This window comes from Alligator mississippiensis, chromosome 13 (assembly GCF_030867095.1).
Source record: "Alligator mississippiensis isolate rAllMis1 chromosome 13, rAllMis1, whole genome shotgun sequence".
Taxonomy (NCBI): Eukaryota; Metazoa; Chordata; order Crocodylia; family Alligatoridae; genus Alligator; species Alligator mississippiensis.
The window spans coordinates 26149865-26169881 of NC_081836.1; the positions used below are offsets into that span (position 1 = coordinate 26149865).

Here is a 20017-nt window from a genome sequence, read left to right on the forward strand (position 1 = left end):
TTATATAGCACTCTGACATCTGCTGGGGGGTGGGGAAGAAGAGCAATAGGACCAGGTCACCCTGTGCAGTACAGATACCATGCAAGGGACCAGAGGCTACACTCTGGGGGCCTGCCTTGGCCAGATTATGCCAGCTCCATGTCGAGTAACCAGGGTAGTCAGAGCTCACTCCCCAGGTTCCATAAGTTCTGCTCGGGTGTCCTACCCCCAGCACTGCCTGCAACAGCCAGAGGGTAAGCAACTGGGGGGCTCACCTCTTCCCCACTGCTAGCATCATGCTTTATTGTTTGGCTTCTCTGTAACCCCATTGGCATTATCTAAGTGCTTCACGACCAGCAGTTCACTTAATCTCACTAACATCCCTATGAACTAGATGACTACCTAAGTGCCCTATTTTTCATATGATTTTGAAGGGAGATTTATTACCTCTCAGCTACAGATGGAGAAACTGAGGCGCAGAGACCACTGAGGCTGAACTGGGACAGGAACCCCCTCTCCTGTACCCAGCCCAGAGTACTCGCCACAAAGCCAGATGTGTGATAAAATGAGAGGTACTTTAGGAAAAAATGTCACAATGGTGGAAACGTGTCTGAGGAGTTTGATGCTGTGATTGCACCATGGAGATGAATTACTAAGGGATGCAGCCCAAGCATCGTGCTCTGCACAGATACTCTGGCCCAAAGCCCCACCTGCTGTTTTGTGAGAAAAACGTTGATCATGTCATGAGAAAAGCGTATTATGATGCAAGCACACAGCGGGCCACAGGTAAAACTCTCTGCATCTTTCATGCTTATTTCATGTATTTCCTGGTGCAATGTGCATGTTTGCATATATTTATACTATCATGATATGAGGTAGATAATATACATTTTAAAACTAACAAGAGCAAGTACATTTTTAGGCAATGTGCAGTTAACTTGTGAACTTCATTGCCATAGGAGGTGGTGGAAGCATATAGCACAGTCAGATTCAAGAAGGGACTGAATACATTCATGGATGATGGATCTATTAATGGCTATTGAACAGAATGGCTGGAGGTGTCTCTTCTGGCATCTCTAACCCAGTAAATGGTGGGTGCCAGGCAGGATACTGAGTAGAGGATAGATCTAGAGATACTCAGTTCAATGATCTCCCTGTATAGAATCCACTTCTGTCACTGTCAGAGACGGAATGGACCATTGGGTGACCCAATATGACTCTTCTTATGTTCCTAAGTTCATCTTGTGAAATATACTTATCATACCATGTGTGCCTGAGCTAGGATGTATCTGGAATACATACACTGTAATACCAACAAAGTCTTCCATCAAAAGGGGCAGAATTGTCTTCAAGTCAATCATGTTTCCAAAGCTGTAGTGTCACATTATGGTGAAGTGAACATAAGGGAAAAATACAGCAGGACAAAATAGGGCCAGTGGCAGAGCCCTGAGCCTCCAAAAGCATCATGTGAAGGAGGAAAGCCCCAGGGCTTATGCAGCATCAAAGCCATGCAATAGTGGTTCTATTAGAACACGGGGAGTTTGTCCCAGAAAGTGAGATGGTGCTGGGGAGAGGAGACATGCAGATGAGGAGACACAGGCAGCAAGGCTGTACATGGGAAAGGTGGTATGTCAATGGAGGAGGAAATGAGCCAGGCACAGAAACCCAGAATGTGGGTGCCCTCAGTCCACAGAGCGATCCCTGGCACCTGCTGTGAGTCCAGTGTGAGTCCATCTCAACTTCACACATGCACTCAGAAAGAAACACAACCCCCAGCAGACTGGGAGCAAACTGGTCTGTAGGGTTAGCCAATCCCTTCCATTGTGCCTGTAACCGTTTATCTTCAGGGGATGGTAAAGCTCTTGCCTCTCCTTTTCCTATGCTCCCTGCCCCAACCCCAGCTCCCATTTCCATTTCCCCAAGAAGACTTTAATGAAATCTGCCCTTAATTAAATCCACATTCATTTGCATAATTACCAGGAAATTGAAATTAGCCTGTGGACGTGGCTGGAATACATTTAGCTTGAATCAATCATGAGTAGGATGAGGGGTGCATGGGTGATGTGGGGATGGGGGTCTAGCCAAGCACAACACTCATTCTGGCCGGGGGGCCACGGATGAAGGGACCCTAAATTCCAGTCCCAGCAGCTCTGTCTATGCCCCTCCCTCCTGACCAGAAGCACTCCTGGGCTCCCCACTCTGCTAGTCCAGGCTCATACATGGCTAAAATAGTGCCCTTCAGTCCTGACCCACAGCCTCAACCTACTGTACCAGCACAGTCCATTCCTCCCTTGCTCTGTCTCCTGCTTGTGATCTTCCATGTTGGCACTTGCCCCAGATGGATGGTGGTGTTGTGCTTCTGCTTCCTATTAACCTCCAGCATAGCCCAAGGCACTTGGCAGCTTGAGAGAGCTCAGGAGAATTGGTTCAGCTGTCACTAGGACTGGACAAGCAACCATGAATACCCATATGAGCCCTCATGTAACGAGCTGGTTCCTGCGAGGCATGCTCAACCCCTTGTGCACATAGGTTCCACCAATCCTGGAACAACCCCTTTGACTGGCACCAAAGCTTGCGAGAAACACATTTCAAAGCTGTGGGTTGGGGAAGCACGCCTACTGCCATCCAATCCAGAACAAGAACTGCACCATGTGACTTTATCAGACCAATCACAACCAAGGAGGAATGCTTGAATTTTGAATATTCAGTGCCAGCTTGTAGAGGAAACAACTGCAAAGGGTCAGTCTTCTGGTGGCTTTGAATGATGAATGAGTTGGAGCAAACAGCAGACTACTCATGGGCATGGCACTGTCTGAGGAAGAAACTTCATGTGCTATTACTAGCTCTCTAGTTCTTCAGATCCAGTGACTCCCAGCACCTCCCTCCTTCACTCCCCCATATATCAGGGACAGCCCCTCATTCCTACAGGACCAAGTCAGGTGTTGGGAAGCCATGTAAATCTTATGATTCTCTGATTTCCTGCAAAAGCAGAGCTCAGGTGCATTTTCACACCAATACATGCTCTGCCCCGTGGAGCACTGGCACTGCTGGGTTAACTAGGGTAGCTAGATGAAAGGTGTGGACAACAAGGGTTGCCCATGTCTGAATACAGACCTCAAAGCCAGCCATTCTGCACCCCCTCCCCAGTTGTGGAGAACCAGCCAGCTGCCCCAGGGAAGCTTCTGGGGGAAGGAGTTTCTGAAGAGCTGGCAGGTGGGATGAGGTAGAAGGTAGCCTTCTCCCACTCTGCTCAACATGGTCAAGTCACCAGGCTCATCCTCCTTCCAGCTAGGCTGTTTGCATCCTGATAACTTTTCCTAGCTGGCAACTCCTGTTAGCCAAGAGGGTCCTCTGTGAAGAGTGGGATGACAGGGATGAGAGAGCTTGCACTGTCATTCCTATTTTGCTCTTGCTCTCTGATGTGAGAGATGCTGGAGGTGATTGGACGCTAAGTGCTCAGACAGAGGTGCCATTTCTGCTCCCAGTCTTCTCAGGAGCATTGTTCATTAAATGAACTTCAAGGGATTCTTCCAAACCAGTTCTTCGAGTCTTATACAGCTTTGGACCCATTCTCTAGGCAAAGGTGCCAACCAGCATGAGATCAGCTTCCTAGAGACAATGCAGATATACTCTTGCCCGCTGCAAAGGCTGCAGCTTTGTCTTGCTGCTCAGAGGTGGTCATCTGGACCTTGACTGGCTGTTGCTGACTAGAAGCCAGCCTGGTCTGGCTCACAGGCAAATAGCTTTGATCACCCATGTAGCTGAGGGAAGGAGGAAGCACCACATAACAACTGAATCCATAGAAGAACAGGGCAACTCCTTTCATGCAAGTTGGATGTTTCCTGTCTTTGGGATAGTCCTGGCTATCAGGGGACCCCCCCTAGTACAACAGTATGATTTCAGATGATGTATCCTCTGGTTTACCCAGAAAGCTCTGGTTTTCCTAGAGTGTGTATGTACACCCAGCAACAGAGACATCATTACACTGCAGTACAAACTACTGGCTGCCAACCCTCCCCACTCCTGGTACCTCTATTCCCAACTAGGCCTTTTTGTCATGGCCCTAGAATTAGCAACTTTGCAGTCAAGGGGATTGGATGGCCCAGCAATGAACAGGGTCAAATCCCACTTAAAATTTTCTCCTTAGGAAATGGGCTGTTGGTCTCAGGCTACTTTGCAATGGCACAGGAATCTACATCCCTTGCAGTCACCACTGCACCTGGCTGACAGTGCCCCCACAAAGGCCAACAATTTCATAGATTTCATAGATTTTAGGGTTGGAAGGAACCTATTAGATCATTGTGTCCAACCCCCTGCCCTGGGCAGGAAAGAGTGCTGGGGTCAGATGACCCCAGCCAGGCGTTTGTCCAATCTCTTCTTAAATACCTCCAAGGAAGGGGACAGCACCACCTCCTTTGGAAGGGTATTCCATATTTGGCAACTCTCACTGGAAAGAATTTTTTCCTGATGTCCAATCTAATTGAATGGGATTTGTGCCTAAGGCAGTAGATGGAGACCTGGAAAATTTGGATTCAGTTACTAGCTCTGCTACTGACTCCCTGTGTGACCTTGGGCAAGCAATTTAATCTCTCCAAGCTTTGCCTCCCTGTAGGAAAATTGGCTATAGCATCCTTTTTTGTTTAGGACAATGTAAGATCTTCTGGACAAGGTCACACAATTGAAGCTGGGAAAGTTCAGGAGAAAAATGTTCTTTTCCTAAAAGAAATAAAATATTTAAAGTTGTAGGAAATTGAAAAATTGAAAATAGAAATACCTTTCGGGTCAAATAAAATATTACACTTGAATTTTGAGCTGTCTAAAAATATGATTTTTTCTAAATAATGGGAATTTTGCAACAAAAAGTTCTGTCAGAATGAAAACAGGTCAGGCATAAAATGCAGAAAATAGCTGTTTCAAATTATTCCGCATGGCTCATTTTTCCTAAATGAAAAAAAAATCAGCAAAATCTGCACATATTTGTAAACAATTTGTGGTCACCGAATTTTTGTTTCTTTTGCCCCCCCAAAACATAAATAGAATGAAAAAATCTCACCCAGCTCTGATATCATGTCTTCATGCAGCATCTCACACAATGCTCTTAACTGGGGCCTCTACGCACTACTGGCATGCAAATAAGTGAAAATGAGTAGAAAGAAATACTTTGATTCATATTCAACGTAAAATAGATAACAGGTGAAACCCCATCCTTCTTCCTCCCTCCACAAAGCAAATATTGGGGCATGGCCAATCTGACTTTTTTTAAATGATCTTTTCTGACATGGCAGGGCAAATGGCTCCATCCTGCACACATCTGTGTACAAACATGTGCCTACATGCCCATCCCTAGGGAGTGCGAGTGATGTATAAAAAAACTAAAAGCACTTCTTGGGCTGGATTGCACGTTGGTTCCCCCCACCCCCTCCCAATGTTTTTATTTTGTAGCAATTGTCCTCCATATAAAATTAAACAACACATTTAAACACCTCCTTCTCACAAGTCAAAGAACTGCAAAGTATTTACAGACACATCTTGTTCTCATTTTATTTTTGCTGTTTGCCTGGTTTCCCTGCTCCGGGAGGGGTTGGAAGGAGTTGAACAACAGTAGTTTTTAGTTACTCTTCATTCCTTCAAGACCCCTCTGCAGGTGGACAGTGCAAGAACAGAGCTTATTCACCTGACCAGTTCACAACGCTAAGTCACAACACAACCAAGGGATGCAGTGATGCTTCATCGGGGAGGAGATTAACAAAAAGATTCCTTTCTGCACTGATGCTGCTGTAGACAACTGATTCCTTTGGGAAGAAAAGGGAAGGCTATTGAGCCTTTACAACTAAACTATCCTTCAATCTCTCTGCATTTATCAGTCCTTGACAGCGATTTGTGTGCCTTTAACCAATGTATGCAACTAACCCAGCTCCCACTCAGGCCAATGACCAAATTCCAACTGACTTCAATAGGAGCAAGGCAGAGGCCTCAATAATAGCTCTCTGAATTTTCTGGGTCGGTTGCTAGCATGTTGAATGTCTGGTGATGTCTGCAGGCTTCAGTGCAGATTTGCTTATCAGATGCTGATCAAATAACTAATGATGTCGTGAACTTCTGTCCTAAATGCTTCAACCTGCTGAAGATCACTACCTATGTGCCGAGCTGAGATGGCTCCACCCAGGACATTTCCACAGCACTGCTGCTGCGGTCTCATGCAGGTGTAAGGGAGTCATCTCCAGAGACAGCCTGCTCTTGGGAGAGGCCTGGCCACATTTCTGTTCTAGAGATGGTTCGCCTTAGGGAAGCACCCCACCACCCAGGAGTACTGACAGGATCCCAGGGACAGGTGGACAGAACTGCCGAAAGGATCAGGAGGAGAGTCACTCATCACCATGGTGTTGTTTAGGGTGGAAGCCAAGGCCTCCTGCGTGTTGTTATAGCACCGTATTAAAGGCTGTACCACAGGTCAGGAAGGGGGTGATAGGGCATTTGCTTGGTCACCATTACTAAGGCAGGACAAAGTGTGCTGGCTTGGCAGAATGATTTTCTGGGAAACTGCTATCTCCCTGCAAACCCTTTTCAACAGTGGGATCCCAGGCCTTATACCTTGTGGCGTTAGTTGGTGTCAAGGTGGGCCTATCCCAAGAGACAGGATTGCCCTGCCAGGGGTGTTGCAGTGGAGGGGACCAACACCTTACACTGAAGCAGCTGAGACTTCATCAGGCAGGGCACTGGGAGAGGTGGGCCATGCATCACTCTGTGACCTTAGCAGTTACGTGAGCCAGGTCTCACCTACTGGAGGTCTGGCTGGAAAGGAGCAAAAGAACCAAGGGGAAAGCCTGCGGGGGTATTTTGAGGAGGGCTGAGAATCTGAGCAGAAAGTTGGTCAGGAGAGCCCTACAGCTGGATGGCCAATCTGGATCATTTGGCTATTTGCCCTTTACAGGTTTCTTCTGGCTCAGTTGCCTCAGTTATGACAGCCAACCTTTCACCTCAACAAAAAAACAGAGCAAACTCCTGGTTTTTTGCACTGAGTCATGGGAGGCCATGTGCCCCCCACCTGGAGTCCCTCACAGCCATCACATCAGCAATCCTCCTCTATATTGCACTGGCTTTGTGAAGAGAGAGCTGCAGCAAGGCCACTAAGGAGATATGGGACTACCTGCTATTGGCAGATGAGAATACTCTTCTTCAGCTCAAGTGAAGAAAGCCTGGGTTCCCTGTGCCACTGCCCCAGAAGGATCTGGGACCTAAACCAGCTTCCCTAGTAATGTTGCACACAACAGACACTTACTACTTCTAAATGTGCACATGTTCATACTTTACCATGTCCTTTGAATGATGCAACAAAGTGAGGTTATCAGAACTGGCCAAGAGATGACACATTTTTGGTTGACATTTCACATTTGCCTGGAAAAATAAAATGTTTGCAAAAGACAAATAAACTCAGGTCCTGGCCTTTCAACCAGCCCAAGGGATCAGCAGGTTCTGAAAGCAAAAGCCAGACCTTGTGGAAAGCTGATTATTTCTTTTTTTGCTAGAGGAAAGTTTTCTTCTGAATAGGAGAGAACAAACACAACACTCCCGGGGGAAGCACCACTGCATTGTCACAACAGGAAATCACTTTTTATTTTTTTTAAAAAAAGGCTCTCTGCCATCAAGATTTTTTGCTTTTATATATTTTTGTTGTTTTTTTGTCATTTTAATGGGGTTTTTTTTCTTTTCAACAGTGACAGAAACTGAGGTAACATCTGTAACACTATAACCTCTCCTACAGGGAAAAGGTCTGAAACCCGACAGCCAAGGGAATTTAAAAAAAACCCCAACAGCCTAACAACAACAACAACCTCAATGGAAAAATATCACACACACACACACACCCCTGAAAACAAAATAACTGACCAGAAAAATTAAAAAGGTCTATGTGGTGGTTTTAATTCCTTATCTACATTATTGCACGAAAGATCGAGGACATTGAGGGGCCTAAGGCAAAAAGGAGAAATTGCGGCTAAAATATCTAAGTCTGTGCAATGCTACCTCTAAAAAAACCATTAGCCCTGGATACCCCAGAGCACAGTGGGGTGACACCAAGAGAGGTGAATGACTTCCATTCACCTAAAACACCCAGACGTGGACTGTGGAGACGGGGTGGGGCAATCACATTAGGGAGGGAGGGAGGGAAGGAGGAACTGCTGGGGCCAGTGACACCAAAGAGGTCAGAGATATGGTGGTCAGCAGATGCTAGTCTGAAGGGTAGGAGAGGAGCATCTTGGATGCTGTTCCTTTCTCACCAGGGACAGATATTCATTTGGTTGGATCAGTCCAACTAGGGACAGAGCAACGGTCAGTCATACCAGGTCCCCTTGGATCCCATACCCAGAGGTCATTGACAGTTGCTACCAATGTTTCAGCAGGCTGGGGGACAGAGGCTGGGGCTGAGTGTGTGCTATGATTAGTGATGGTTATACAAGAGATGCACCCTTGCTTTCCACTAGGATCCAGTGGAAAAGGCTGCTGGGCATGCCCCCGTGTACTGGGTGTGGGGTTTGGACTGTGGCCAGTCGCCTGCCCTGCATCTGTTTGTAAACTGCTGTTGCTTCTTAGTAGCATTATAGCCCTTTGTATGGTAAGTTTCAGAGTCCAGGAGGGAGACACTGTGCCCAGAGTCCAGATCAGAGGGAGGTGGGGATGGTGGGGGCACCAACCTATGCAGTGACTAAGTTAGCCTACTCTGAGCTGCTTCAATCCACTCCCTTGCAGTAGTCATCTCTACAGCTCTTGAGGGAACACAGGCTGCTGTGGACAGGCTGAGCATAGCCTTAAGCCAATCAAGTCCTCATTAGGGCAACCCACAGCCAGCAGTGCTGGTGGGGCTGACCCTGACAGAGCTAGGACAGGTGGAAGGACACTCAGTACCCACATCACAAGCCACTAGGGACATGCAGAGCCAGTTGTACAGAGAGGACTTCTCTTTACTGCAGTTAGCCCAGGCCCTCACTCTGAGTGACTCCTGTCCACACACAAGATTTGTGACCCTAATATTATACCGCTTTACCCCCTGGCTAGCTGGCCTGTCTGAGCTAAAGCCTAATGTGTTTAAACCTATACTATATTATGAAGATGCCAACATGAAGGGTCCTCTGGCACATTTCCACAGTTACCCAGCCCCAGAGAGACCAAGTTCTTCCCCAACTCATGCCTAGAAGTGGCTCAACTCCTGGCAGATATAAGAACAATGGGACAGGCCCCCAGAGGTCCTGGTGACATGCAGGGAGCAATGCAGCACTAGTATGGACCCACTCAAGTAGACGCACTCAAGTCTGGCAACTTATACCCAAGTTAAACCAACCTGGTGGCTTACCTCAGAGCATCAACCCCCTGAGGAAAAGTCGCCATGAAGGCAAATCCTGTAGTGTAAGGCAGAGGGAAGGACGAAGGAACATGTCAGATCAGTAACGGTCACAGAGGTGACTGAACTTACTTGCCTGGCCTCGATTTTTAGTCCCTGATCCAACAGGATCCCTTTGGTGCATGTGCCTGATTAGGGTAGTGAGCAAGGAAAGAGTTCAGCACCCTGCCCCTCTGAAGCCTCAGGTCAGGGAAGGAGTTGGGAGACAGCAGTCTGGAGTGGCAACTCCCTGCATGTCCTATTCCCAGGGAAAGCCAGAGCCCCACACACAGGCAGATAATGCTCCTGAAAGACATGGGAAGGGCTGGCTTCCCTGCACAGGCACATCCCAATGAACAGCTCTCACTCCCACAGGCCTTTCCCAGATCTAGAGCACAAGCACACATCTGTCCAATCCACCTCCAGTGCTGGATGTCCCTCTTTGAGCATAGCCACAGCAACACTCCCCTCGCCCCATTATCCAGGCAGGTTCCATGGGGATTGCTAAGGCCATCCCTTGGAGGGGCGAATCGGGGCAACCACTCCGGGCCCTGCGCTTTGGGGGGTCCTGCGGAGCCAGGCAGAGAGGTGTGGCAACACTGGGCTGCTGCCTGCTTCACGTCCAACCTCTCGGCATCCCTCCTCCTGCCAAATCCGCTGCCGAATCTGGCACCTCCGGCTGCTTGGCCCTCCCCCCACAGAATCAGCCGCCACCTTCCTCGCATCTGGGGGCGGGGCCCCGCACAGGCTGATTTGCCCCAGGCCCTGCACCCTACTCAGGTCACCTCTGAGGATTGCCCTTCATCTGCTCATCCAAATAGAGGTCACTCTGGCCTCAGATTCAAGATTTGGGAGCTCACACACAGATGCCCACATGTGCATGAGTGATGACACATGCCTTACACATCTCACTCCCATATGTGCATTGCATGTCTAACACATGTACACACTTGCCTACACAGGTGTGAAGCTACTCCACTGATAAACTCCATAAGGACAATCTCCACTGGGGCTTTGCCATTACCAAGGAGCCAGATGGAACCACCATCCCTTTGCAGCCATGCAAGTAGCAGCAGAGCAGCAGCAGGGCTGCATGTAAACATATGGGCTGAGAGCAAGGAAGGGAGCACAGGTCTCACCTTCTCTCTCATGGTAGGGGAATAAGGGGCCTGTACACACCCAGGGCCATTAACCTTGTGACTATGAAAGCAAAGTGACTCTCTCAGGGGGTTGCTTTCACACCCTGTTTCCAATTTTGGTTACCCAAATACCTACAGCTACTGATCTAGATATGCCCACATCCCTAACTGATAGCTTCTCCCTGAAGCTTCTATGGGCATGGGCAGGGCTTCCAAGCAGAATCCCTATTATGTGAGGCAACTGCAGCAGACAGTGCTGTGCTGGGCCCCACCACAGACCTGGAAGGGCAGCCAGACCTGGGCCAGAAGCTGCCTAGTGGCTTCATGTGGTTGGATCAAGCTGAAGTGCCCCAGAGCAGCAGTGCTCACCCAGCACAGCCTCCTGCTTTGCAGTTATCTCCCTGCAGCCCCATCCAGCCTTATATGTCCCCTTTCCTAGCCCTGGCCTCTACTATGTGTCACCCAAAGCTCATCTGTGCATGGATCCCACCATACCTGCCAGAGCCACTGGCTTCCTGCTCTTTCCTATCACCCTTTACTGTTCTACTGCCTCCAGTTTGTCATGGCAACCAGCAAGATGCTTATTAGTTTTCCCTCCTTACACTAGGGTTGGGGAGAGGTCTGCCTCCTTAGAGTGCTACGGTGCCAGAAGGTTGAGGGAGTATGGGTCCCCCCTACCCTCATCTATTCCTTATGTAAAGAGTATATTGTCAAAGGGATGACTAAGAGGGGCAAGAGGGTACTTGGGTTAGGAAGGGTAACAGCAAAGACAGAGAGGTGGGGGATGGTTGGAGGACCAGGGACCTCTGGAGATGCTTGAGCTGTCCTCTCCAAGGTTCTTCAGAAGCTGCCAAAGCAGGCCTGAAGGCAGAAATGACAAGTAGCTTTGTTTACAGTCACTGGGTATGCAGATATATGCAGCCCAGCCTGAAATGTTGATGCAATTTTTTTTGCAAATTCGACATTGGTCCATTTGAGGATCCCATGCAGGCAAGTTTGGCTGTACTAACCCCCATGCCAATGCCTATGGATTGCTGTGGGAACCCCACCAAGATGGCTTGCTCTGGTCTGATGTCATTTACAGAACCACTTGGGTTCACCTCTTCCAGAGGGGCAGTCCCCTCAAAACCAGCAAGGGTCTTCTAGCCCAGGAAGCTAGTGTAAGGCCAAACCTTCATCAGGGTCTGTAACCACCCCTTATCCTGATACATCAGGGGGGCAATTATTTTGGGTGGAGGGCTGCTTACTGAGTTTTGGCAAACCATCAAGGGCCGCATGACAGGCAGCCCAGGGCAGATAAATATTAATTTTCTAAAAATTTTAGGGGCCCTGCAGGCTGGATAGAATAGCTTGGCAGGTCACATCTGGCCCACAGGCCGCATTTTGCCCACCCCTGTGGTGCATCCACTCTAAATAGAGATGGCCTGGCACTGATCACCAATAAAATGTCTTACCACTACAGCCATCAAGGAACATACTGAAGCAGCGTCTCCCCAGCTGCCCATGTCCCTCCAGTGAAGATAGGACAGGTTCATATCAGTGTCCCTTACAAGGTATCAGCCTTTGTCCGCCTTGACCTGTTCCCCAAATTGGGGCCTGGTTCCCAAGTTGCCCACAGGGGCTTGAGACAAAGGATGCTCCCCTGTAGGGTGCTGGCGACATGCCAGCTGGGCACAACAGACCCAGTGCACACAGACACATAGGAACACGACACTTGCTACATTGGTGGGCACTGAGTGCTTCCCCGATCGGTTCAGAGCAGAGTCCTGTGCAGCAGGAAGCTATCCCAGAATCCCTTGGCAGGGAGGGGAGCAGCAAGAGCTGGGGCTGCCCAAGCCCAGCCCTAGAATAGCTGTGGGAGAGGCCTTGTCTGGGCCAGGGCCAGCTCACTGGATACCACGTCCACCTTCTCATTTCAGACAGGATCCACCAGGCTTATTTGCTTCCTCCTTATCTCCTGCCATCCATTATGGACCCCCTCAAATAAGAGCCAGGATGGCAGTGAGAGTGCATGGGTAGGTGCAAGAGGTACACCCAGGCCCAGCTCTTAAACAACAGAGACTGCTAAACACCCCCACCTCCTGGAAAGCCTCTCCCATGTCCTGGGGTCATCAGCTTTCCCTCCCTTCTGGGATGCTTTCTTTTCCCCCATCCCACATGTCCACCTCTCTAGCCACCCCAAATGAGGGAATCACACAGGGGTCTTGGAGACTGAGCCAGTGCAGGAAGGGAGCCAACAAGAGTGAGGGCAGGTGTGGGATGCCAAGCTGCCGTCATTCCCTGTGTGCCAAGTCTGTAGTTAAGCCCTGACCTGAGCCCAGATTTCTAACCATGGTCAGTACACGATTTACAGGGCAGGGAGAATGCCCAATTTGCGTATCAAGCCCTGACCATGACAGGTGCCCTTGGCAACCTAAAGAATCCCAGGTTTGCTGCAGCTCCACCCCACTCTGCTCCCCACCCTCTATAAGCCCCAGCTGCCTGCACGATGATGCCAGACCACACGCCCAAGACCCAATGCCGTTTCCCTCCCTCCCACTTCTGTCCCACCCTCTTGTTCTCCCCCTGCTCTCATTTTGATTATTGTTTTGGTGAAAGGTCCCACGCACCCCCAGAAACAGTAGGACTCTGTTGGGTCTCCCGTGCTCTGTCAGCCCAGCAGAGGAAGGGCACGTGTGGTGTGGAGAACGCAGGGAAGTAGCCCCCATTTTAGTTGCGGATGGCATGAGGAGGAGGGAGCTCTGAGCCACCAGGCTGTTCATGGTCCTTCCTGGCAGCCAGTCCACGGCCCCTCTGTTGGGCTCCCAGCCCCCAGTGTCCAAGTCTACACTCTGGCCTTACCTACAGTGGATGGATATATGTAGCATCCTTAGTATTATTAAGTTATTGTCAGGTTTTTTGTTTGTTTTTTTGCTTTGGGAGACATGGATCCTGGTCCCTAATATAAAAGGAATTCCCTCCCCCATCCCTCTTTGCCAGAGGGGTGGGAGGCAGTGGGACTGACATCATGTTTGCAGGCTGTACAGAGCAGAGCCATGCCATGAGGACTGTGACCCCCCCCCCTTCCTGCCACCTCTCATCAAACGCAAATCTCTATTGCTGTGGCCAGGACCATCTGCCCTTTGCCTTTGTCTTGCCGCCCATCTGTCCTCCCTGTTCCCCCTGGGGAGGACAGGCCTGGCTCTGAGGTGGAGAGCCGAGGGCCACTGCCTTCCGTCAGGATGGTCCTCTTGAGTGGGGTGGGGGTACAGGAGCTGGGTGTCTCATGGCGGTGAGAGCCAGATGAGAGCTTGTCACCAGCATGTTTGCGGGAGCGGTAGGAGGGCCTGCGGCGCACCTCTGACATCAGGTCATATTTGATGAAGTAGAAGACCTCCTTGACAGGGCAGCGTTTCTCGGGGTCCAGGGCCAGGAGGCGTTGGAACATGCGCAAGGCATTGTCTGTGAAGCGCCTCCACTGGGAGGGCAGGCCGGCCAGACGCCCCTTCTGCCACCGCACAAACTCCTCAAAGAAAGTGTCCGTGGCGGAGGCTGCCTCCCAGGGAAAGTTGCCAGTCAGGACACAAAAGATGAGCACGCCAAAGGCCCACACATCAATGCTCATGTCCACAGTGAAGCCCTCAGCCCGGCCGGCCTGGCAGACCTCGGGCGCTGTGTAGGGGATGGTGCCACTGATGCGCTTCACCCGACAGCCCACCTTGCGTGTCATGCCAAAGTCAGCTAGCTTGACCCGGCGGCAGTCACGGTCAAAGAGCAGCACATTCTCAGGCTTAATGTCCCGGTGCACCAGATTCTTGCTGTGCATGTAGTCCAGGGCCAGGCCCAGCTGCTGCACACAGCGCTTCACCATGTCCTCAGGGAGACCCACCTGCAGGGGTACAGACAGAAAAAGCATTAACACAGGTTATCGGAGGACTGGGGGATTTTCTGCACTCATGATGCTGGGGGGCCAAGGCCTGGCAGCAACCTGGTCCGATGTTCAGAACACTTGAAGTTAATCCCTACTTTACTGTCCTCCAGGGCCCAGGCAGGGAGCAGCAGGGAAGCAAGCTAGCCCAGTGCGAAGGCAGTGGGAATCAAGCCACGGAGTTATCAGAGCTGAGGAACGAATGCCACACTGGCTCTCCTGAAGAATGCCCAGGCCATCAGCCCCCTCAGATGGCACGAGTGCCACATTAAACCACCTCCTGCTGCCTCAATATGCCCTCACTCAGGTGGAAAAGCATCACGACAAAATGGTTTCTGCCCATGCTCCTGATTACTCAGCATGACTGAGCTTGCCATATCTAACCCTCCCTAGCACTGCCCAGAGTGGGCCTTCTACACCCCACTTCCGTTTTGTATCTCTTGTCTGACTGGTATCTATGTAGGAATGAGATGCTCACACTGGGCAGCCTTGGCTGTCCTCTGCAGCCTGTCTCCTAACAGACCATTGTGTCTCCTTCACATCTCAACCTGATTTTCTGCTTCCCAAGTGCCTCACAGGTGGAAAGTGAAGATGAAGCTGCTGAGATGCATTTGTCAGTGAGGACCCTGTGCTTACATGAAACACCATTTATAAGGGCTCCTCTTGGGAGGGACAGAGGAACTCTCCCAGCATGCCAAGCACTTTGGGGCTAAGGAGACTGGTTAAATTGTTTCAGGACATGCTTTCAGGGCACAGCATGTAGAAGCAAGTGCAAAATAACCTGGTGCTGCCTTCAATTCCCATTTTTCCCTTTAATGGCGTAAGGTTTTAAGCTGAAGTATCATTGCTTCCCACATGAAAAGAGGAAAATGTCAGACATAGAGGATCTGAGGGGTAGATCAAAGCTACTACAGGGAAGCACAAAATCTCCGGCAAAGTCCCCTGGTCCCAGGAGCCAGACTCAGAAGCCAAATGGTTGCAGGAATTCATTCAAGAGTTTCTCCCTGAAACAGACCAAGTACATTTGGAAATAGACCTCAGCTTCTCTTCTTCCTCCTTCTCCACCCTGGGACTCTACTGATTTCTGGTGCTCCTCCACACACCATCAGCTTGTAATTACCAGGCATAAGGTAGAGATGGAGGTGGATGGGCTAATTTAAAGAAGAATTAAAGAGAGTTGGGCTGAGGTGTGGAGGAGAGGTCATGGTGATCAGGCAGGAGTAGCAAAGGGATTCACGAGGAGAGATAAGGGTTCAGGGAAGGGAGACAAAGTGAAGTGAAAAAAGGCTCAGTATCAGGAGAAATACTTTGGGTACTGAGGCCCACGAGGCTGTGCATTGAAAGAAATAAAGGCAGCTTCATTGTTTGAGACATTTAGTAAAAGCCAAAGCCCTGGAGAACAATCCTTCACTGCCCCATCATGGGTAGGGGGGATGAGATGAGCCAGGTGACCTAAAGCCCTTCTCCATCACTAGCTTCACCAATTATATGGGAAGGACCCTGTCCACAAGCTAGGCTGAATTTTGGCAACCATCCTTCCCTTGAAAAGGAGTCAACCAATGGTTTCCTTCCCTCTATACACCAATGCTAGGAGCATAGGGAGCAAGCAGGATGAACTAGCACTCCTGCTTGCAGAAAACACCTAGGACTTAGTAGGGCTAACAGAAACCTGGTGGGATTCTTCCCACAACTGGGCAGTACACATTGAGGGTTATAAGCTGTACAGAAAGGACAGGGTGGGCAAGAAAGGGGGAGGGGTTGCGCTCTATGTCAATAAGCGATATACATCGACACTTATCAAAACAGAATCGGAGGAGGAGAAAGTAGAAGGATTGTGGGTTAGGTTACATGGAGGTCAAGGAGAAAGGGATTTGGTGGTAGGGGTCTGCTACAGACTCCCACACCAAGGGGAAAAACTAGATTTGGGGCTCCTGAGGCAGCTCTCGGAGACCATAAAAACTAGGGAGGCGGTAGTCATGGGGGACCTAAACTACCCAGACATCTGCTGGGAGACACAGACAGCAAAGTCCCACCGTTCACGCAGGTTCCTATCCTGTGTACAGGACCTCCATCTGACACAGGAGGTACATGGTCCCACTAGGGGGAATGCCATACTGGATCTGGTATTGGCAACAGGGGATGACGTGGTAAGGGACCTCCAGATTGGTAGCCATTTGGGGGACAGTGATCACCTAATAATAGAATTCATCATAAGACGTCGAGTGGGTAAGGTAACTAGTAGGGTGAAAATGCTAGACTTTAGGAAAGCTGATTTCAATGAACTCAGGCGTTTAGTCAAGGACGCACTGCAGAGTAGGAGTTTTGAAGAGATGGGAGCCCAGGAAGGGTGGCTGTGCCTTAAGGAAGTGATCCTTCGGGCACAGAGGGAGACGATCCTGATGCAGGGAAAAAGGGGGAAAGGGGCCAAGAGACTTCCTTGGCTGACCAGAGAAATCCAGAACAGCCTACAGGCAAAAAGGGGGGCATATAAAAAGTGGAAACGGGGAGAGATTACTAAAGAGGAGTATACCTCCTCTGCTCGCGCTTGTAGGGAGGCAGTTAGACGGGCCAAAGCTACCATGGAGCTGAGGATGGCATCCCAAGTTAAGGATAACAAAAAATTGTTTTTTAGATATATAGGGAGTAAAAGGAAGGCCCAGGGTGGAATAGGACCCCTACTAAATGGGCATAAGCAATTGGTGATGGACACAGGGGACAAGGCTGAACTCCTCAATGAGTTCTTTGCCTCAGTGTTCCTAAGCGAGGGGCAAGACAAGTCTCTCACTGGGGTTGTAGAGAGGCAGCAGAAGGGCGCCAGACTACCATGCGTAGACCCTGAGATGGCGCAGAGGCACTTGGAGGAACTGGATGCGTTTAAGTTGGCAGGCCCGGATGAGCTCCATCCAAGGGTACTGGAGGCACTGGCTGACGTCATTGCACAGCCACTGGTGGGAATATTTGAACACTCGTGGCGCATGGGCCAGGTCCCGGAGGACTGGAAAAGGGCCAATGTGGTCCCTATTTTCAAGAAGGGGAGGAAGGAGGACCCGGGCAACTATAGGCCAGTCAGTCTCACCTCCATCCTTGGCAAAGTCTTTGAAAAAATTATCAATGCTCACATTTGCGAGAGCCCGGCAGGAAAAATTATGCTGAGGGGAAATCAGCACGGGTTCGTAGCAGATAGATCATGCCTGACTAATCTAGTCTCTTTTTATGACCAGGTTACAAAACACCTGGACGCAGGAGTAGGGGTAGACATCGTTTACTTAGACTTCAGGAAGGCCTTCAATACAGTATCCCACACCATACTGGTGAACAAGTTAAGAGGCTGTGACTTGGATGACTACACAATCCGGTGGGTGGCGAATTGGCTAGAGGGTCGCACCCAGAGAGTCGTAGCGGATGGGTTGGTATTGACCTGGAAGGGTGTGGCAGTGGGGTCCCGCAGGACTCAGTCCTTGGACCGATACTCTTTAATGTCTTCATCAGCGACTTGGACGAGGGAGTGAAGTGTACTCTGTCCAAGTTTGTGGATGACACAAAACTGTGGGGAGAAGTGGACACGCCGGAGGGCAGGGAACAACTACAAGCAGACCTGGACAGGTTGGACAAATGGGCACAAAACAACAGAATGCAATTCAACAAGGAGAAATGCAAAGTGCTGCACCTAGGGAGGAAAAATGTCCAGCATACCTACTGCCTAGGAAATGACCTGCTTGATGGCACGGAAGTGGAAAGGGATCTTGGAGTCCTAGTGGACTCCAAGATGAACATGAGTTGTCAGTGTGACTTGTGCGACCTTGTGGCTGCCTATAAGTTCATCATGGGGGCACAGAAGGGAATTGGTGAAGTTTTACTCACCAAGGCGCCCCTGGGGTTACAAGAAATAATGGCCATAAGCTAGCAGAGAGCAGATTTAGACTAGACATTAGGAAGAACTTCTTCACAGTTAGAGTGGCCAAACTCTGGAATGGGCTCCCAAGGGAGGTGGTGCTCTCCCCTACCCTGGGGGTCTTCAAGAGGAGGTTAGATAGGCATCTAGCTGGGGTCATCTAGACCCAGCACTCTTTCCTGCCTATGCAGGGGGTCGGACTCGATGATCTGTTGAGGTTCCTTCCGACCCTAGCATCTATGAATCTATGAATCTCTCATGCCCATGCCAGGCTGCTTAGGTGGGGCTGTAGAGTTCAGCAGTAGCTGGGCCCCAATTTCTCTTTTCCTCCAGAGGGTAGAGCCCTGAGCCCCAGTTCTGACACTAATGTAAGCCTGGAGGCAACAGACCCCATCAGTGGTGTAGTTACGGTGGAGATGGTCAGGAAGGATGATTCCCTGGATTGTCATTTGCTTGATAACCACCACATGGTCCCTCAGCAGACATGCCCCCTATGGCATGGTGTTCCTGCACAGGGCACGCCCCCAGCACAGGGGGTTACAGCAGGGCGACCCCCTGCATCGAGAGTCCCAGAAAGGGTAGTGGCATGGAGATTTTCCCCACCTCTACAAAAACCCATCTGTGCCCCTGGAACCCATCCCCTGAGGACATCTCAGACAGGAGCCACGAGAGACAGCACCCCTGCCCTCCCCTGAGCCAAGAGCAGGAACCAGTGACAGCCTCACAATAGTCACAACTGGGGAAGGGGGCCCAGGATTCCCACTGGTGCTAGATTGCCCTGGGTCACCACGAGGAGGGCATTTCAAGGACTCGCCCCACGCCATGCTCACACCCTGTCTCATCCTTGTTCCATAGCACCAGCTGAGACTACATAATCACATTTCCTTCTATGACTTTACATAAGATTTCATTACACTTCCAATTCAATTATGTCTAATTATATTTGGTTGTCCTTCCTCGTTCAATTCTCTTGCAGCTATTCCTTTTCATTCCTTTATTCTCCCCTCACCCCTTGTTTGTTTCAGCACAGAAGGACAAATGTCTGGTGAGCAGGCAGAGCCACATCCATCCATACAGCTGGGCTCACCATCATTAAAACATGATCAAGAACCCCAGGCAGCCTCTTTCTCCTGAAACCTCCCTGTTTTTATTAGGATAATGAATCAGAGGCATTGATCTCTTATCTTCACCTACCACCTTTCTGGATACCAAAGTGCTTTGGAAATGCTGGAGATGGGGAACACTTCATCCACTGCTGAAATGGCAGCTCACTCTGGGGCTCGGCATGTCAATGTTTTAGCAGCATTGAGTGTTAAGGGTTTGGGGCAGGGAGCAACATATTGTGTCCAACTGAATCTGCAAAGAGTGGAAGATTGCACTAACTGAAGGTAGTATGCAATAACCTTGCTCTTGTGGCAGCAGCCATGGGCTCAGTAACAGGCAACAAGTGCTCATGGGCTCAGCTCACACCTCATTTAAATGGAAAGTGCCCCCAGGAGTGACATCTCCCTGCAGCTGTCCCAAAGCCATGTGCACCTGGGATGTTCCCAAGCAACAGCTCCCCATTCACTCTCACAGGTGATTGTGTTACACACTCATCTTGCCCAAGTCAAAGTGTCTCCACAAAGAAGAAAACCAGACCAAGGTACTCCTAAATGGGGGTAGCAGGAAGTCTCTCTTCCAAGTAATTGCCAGACCTGAGCCTCCTTAGTCTGCCAGCTCACATG

The 20017-nt window shown here is 50.0% G+C and overlaps 1 protein-coding gene across 3 annotated transcripts in view; it reads right to left on the reverse strand.

The window, feature by feature from the left end:
- Positions 1-5494: 5494 nt before the first annotated feature.
- The window catches only part of SBK1 (SH3 domain binding kinase 1), a 55627-nt gene continuing 41104 nt past the window's right edge, over positions 5495-20017 (reverse strand). For all 3 annotated transcript variants that reach the window (XM_059716786.1, XM_059716787.1, XM_059716788.1), the window contains exon 4: positions 5495-14359. In XM_059716786.1, coding sequence (XP_059572769.1) covers positions 13571-14359 — 789 coding nt within the window. In that variant the 3' untranslated portion in view covers positions 5495-13570. The remainder of the gene's footprint in view (positions 14360-20017) is intronic.